Here is a 1,168-nt window from a genome sequence, read left to right on the forward strand (position 1 = left end):
CGAGGTCCGGGCTATAGGGTGGCTGCGGAAGCGTTGCCACGTTGTTTCGGGCTAAAATCTGGGTGACGGCGAGACACGTGTGCACGGGAGCGTTGTCGTGGTGCAGCACCCACTCGTCTTTCTTCTCCGGGCGGACGCGGTGGACTCGATCCCTCAAACGACGGATGACGTCGGCGTAAAATTGTCCATTGAAAGTGTCCATCAGGAACAAACTCCTTATGAATCATTCCTTTCGCGTCAAAAAAGGTGATGAGCATGCTTTTCACACGCGATTTGCTTATGCGGGCTTTTTTCGGTCTTGGCGATTTCACGGTGTGCCATTCGGAGCTTTGCTGTTTCGACTCTGGGTCTTACTCAAATACCCAGGTTTCATCCTCGGTGACCACTTTGTCCAAAAAGTTGGGTTCGACTTGCAACCGTTCGAGCATTTCCTGCGCAACTGCCACGCGCCGCTGCTTCTGATCGTCCGTGAGCACTTTCGGTACAAGTTTAGCACAGACCTTCCTCATCATCAAATCTTCATTAACCATTTGAAACACGGTACCGTAGTTCAAATTCATTCCATCCGCGATGAGTCTAATGTTCAAGCTTCGGTCACTGTTCAAAACTTCCCGCAATTTGGCTAGATTTTCTTCGTTCCGCGACGTTGCAGGCCTTCTGGCACGATCATCATCTTCGCGGCCATCTTTAAACCGCTTATGCCACATAGCAACCATCGCACGTGACATCGCGTCTTCTTTGTAGGACTGTTGAAGCAACTGAAGCGTTTCCACGCCGTTCTTGCCTAGTTCGACACAGAATTTTATGGAATAACGCTGCTCCTTCAAACGCTGCATTTTCACTCTCGCGATGTTTCGACGTGATCAACAAACACTTTGCGCGTGATGCTTTCACTCCAGCGTTTCGCCGGCAATTGGCGATGATGGGTCGCTTACCTGAGACCCCCCTCCACCCAGCCAGGGCCACGTGACCGGTCTGGAAGCGCTCCGCTGCGCGAGAAAAAAATCAGTCTTGAAACTTTATTAACACACCCTGTAGTTTCTTAATTTTAGCTGACATTTGACATTTAGCTGAAAATTTTGTTGAGGCATATGTTAAATCACGCATTTAATTCTCGTTCGAGTCAGCTTTTTTCAAATTCGTTTGAACATTCAGTACCTAATATAAA

At 48.6% G+C, this 1,168-nt stretch overlaps 1 protein-coding gene across 1 annotated transcript; it reads right to left on the reverse strand.

The window, feature by feature from the left end:
* Positions 1 to 350: 350 nt before the first annotated feature.
* LOC124163020 (protein GVQW3-like) lies at positions 351 to 836 on the reverse strand. The gene has a single exon (XM_046539803.1). The coding sequence runs from the start codon at positions 834 to 836 to the stop codon at positions 351 to 353; it is 486 nt and encodes a 161-aa protein (XP_046395759.1).
* Between the last annotated feature and the right edge of the window lie 332 nt (positions 837 to 1,168).

This window comes from Ischnura elegans, chromosome 7 (genome assembly GCF_921293095.1).
Source record: "Ischnura elegans chromosome 7, ioIscEleg1.1, whole genome shotgun sequence".
NCBI lineage: Eukaryota > Metazoa > Arthropoda > Insecta > Odonata > Coenagrionidae > Ischnura > Ischnura elegans.

Coding starts and splice junctions, on each gene's coding strand:
- LOC124163020 (XM_046539803.1), bottom strand. CDS start 836: ATGCAGCGTTTGAAGGAGCAGCGTTATTCCATAAAATTCTGTGTCGAA.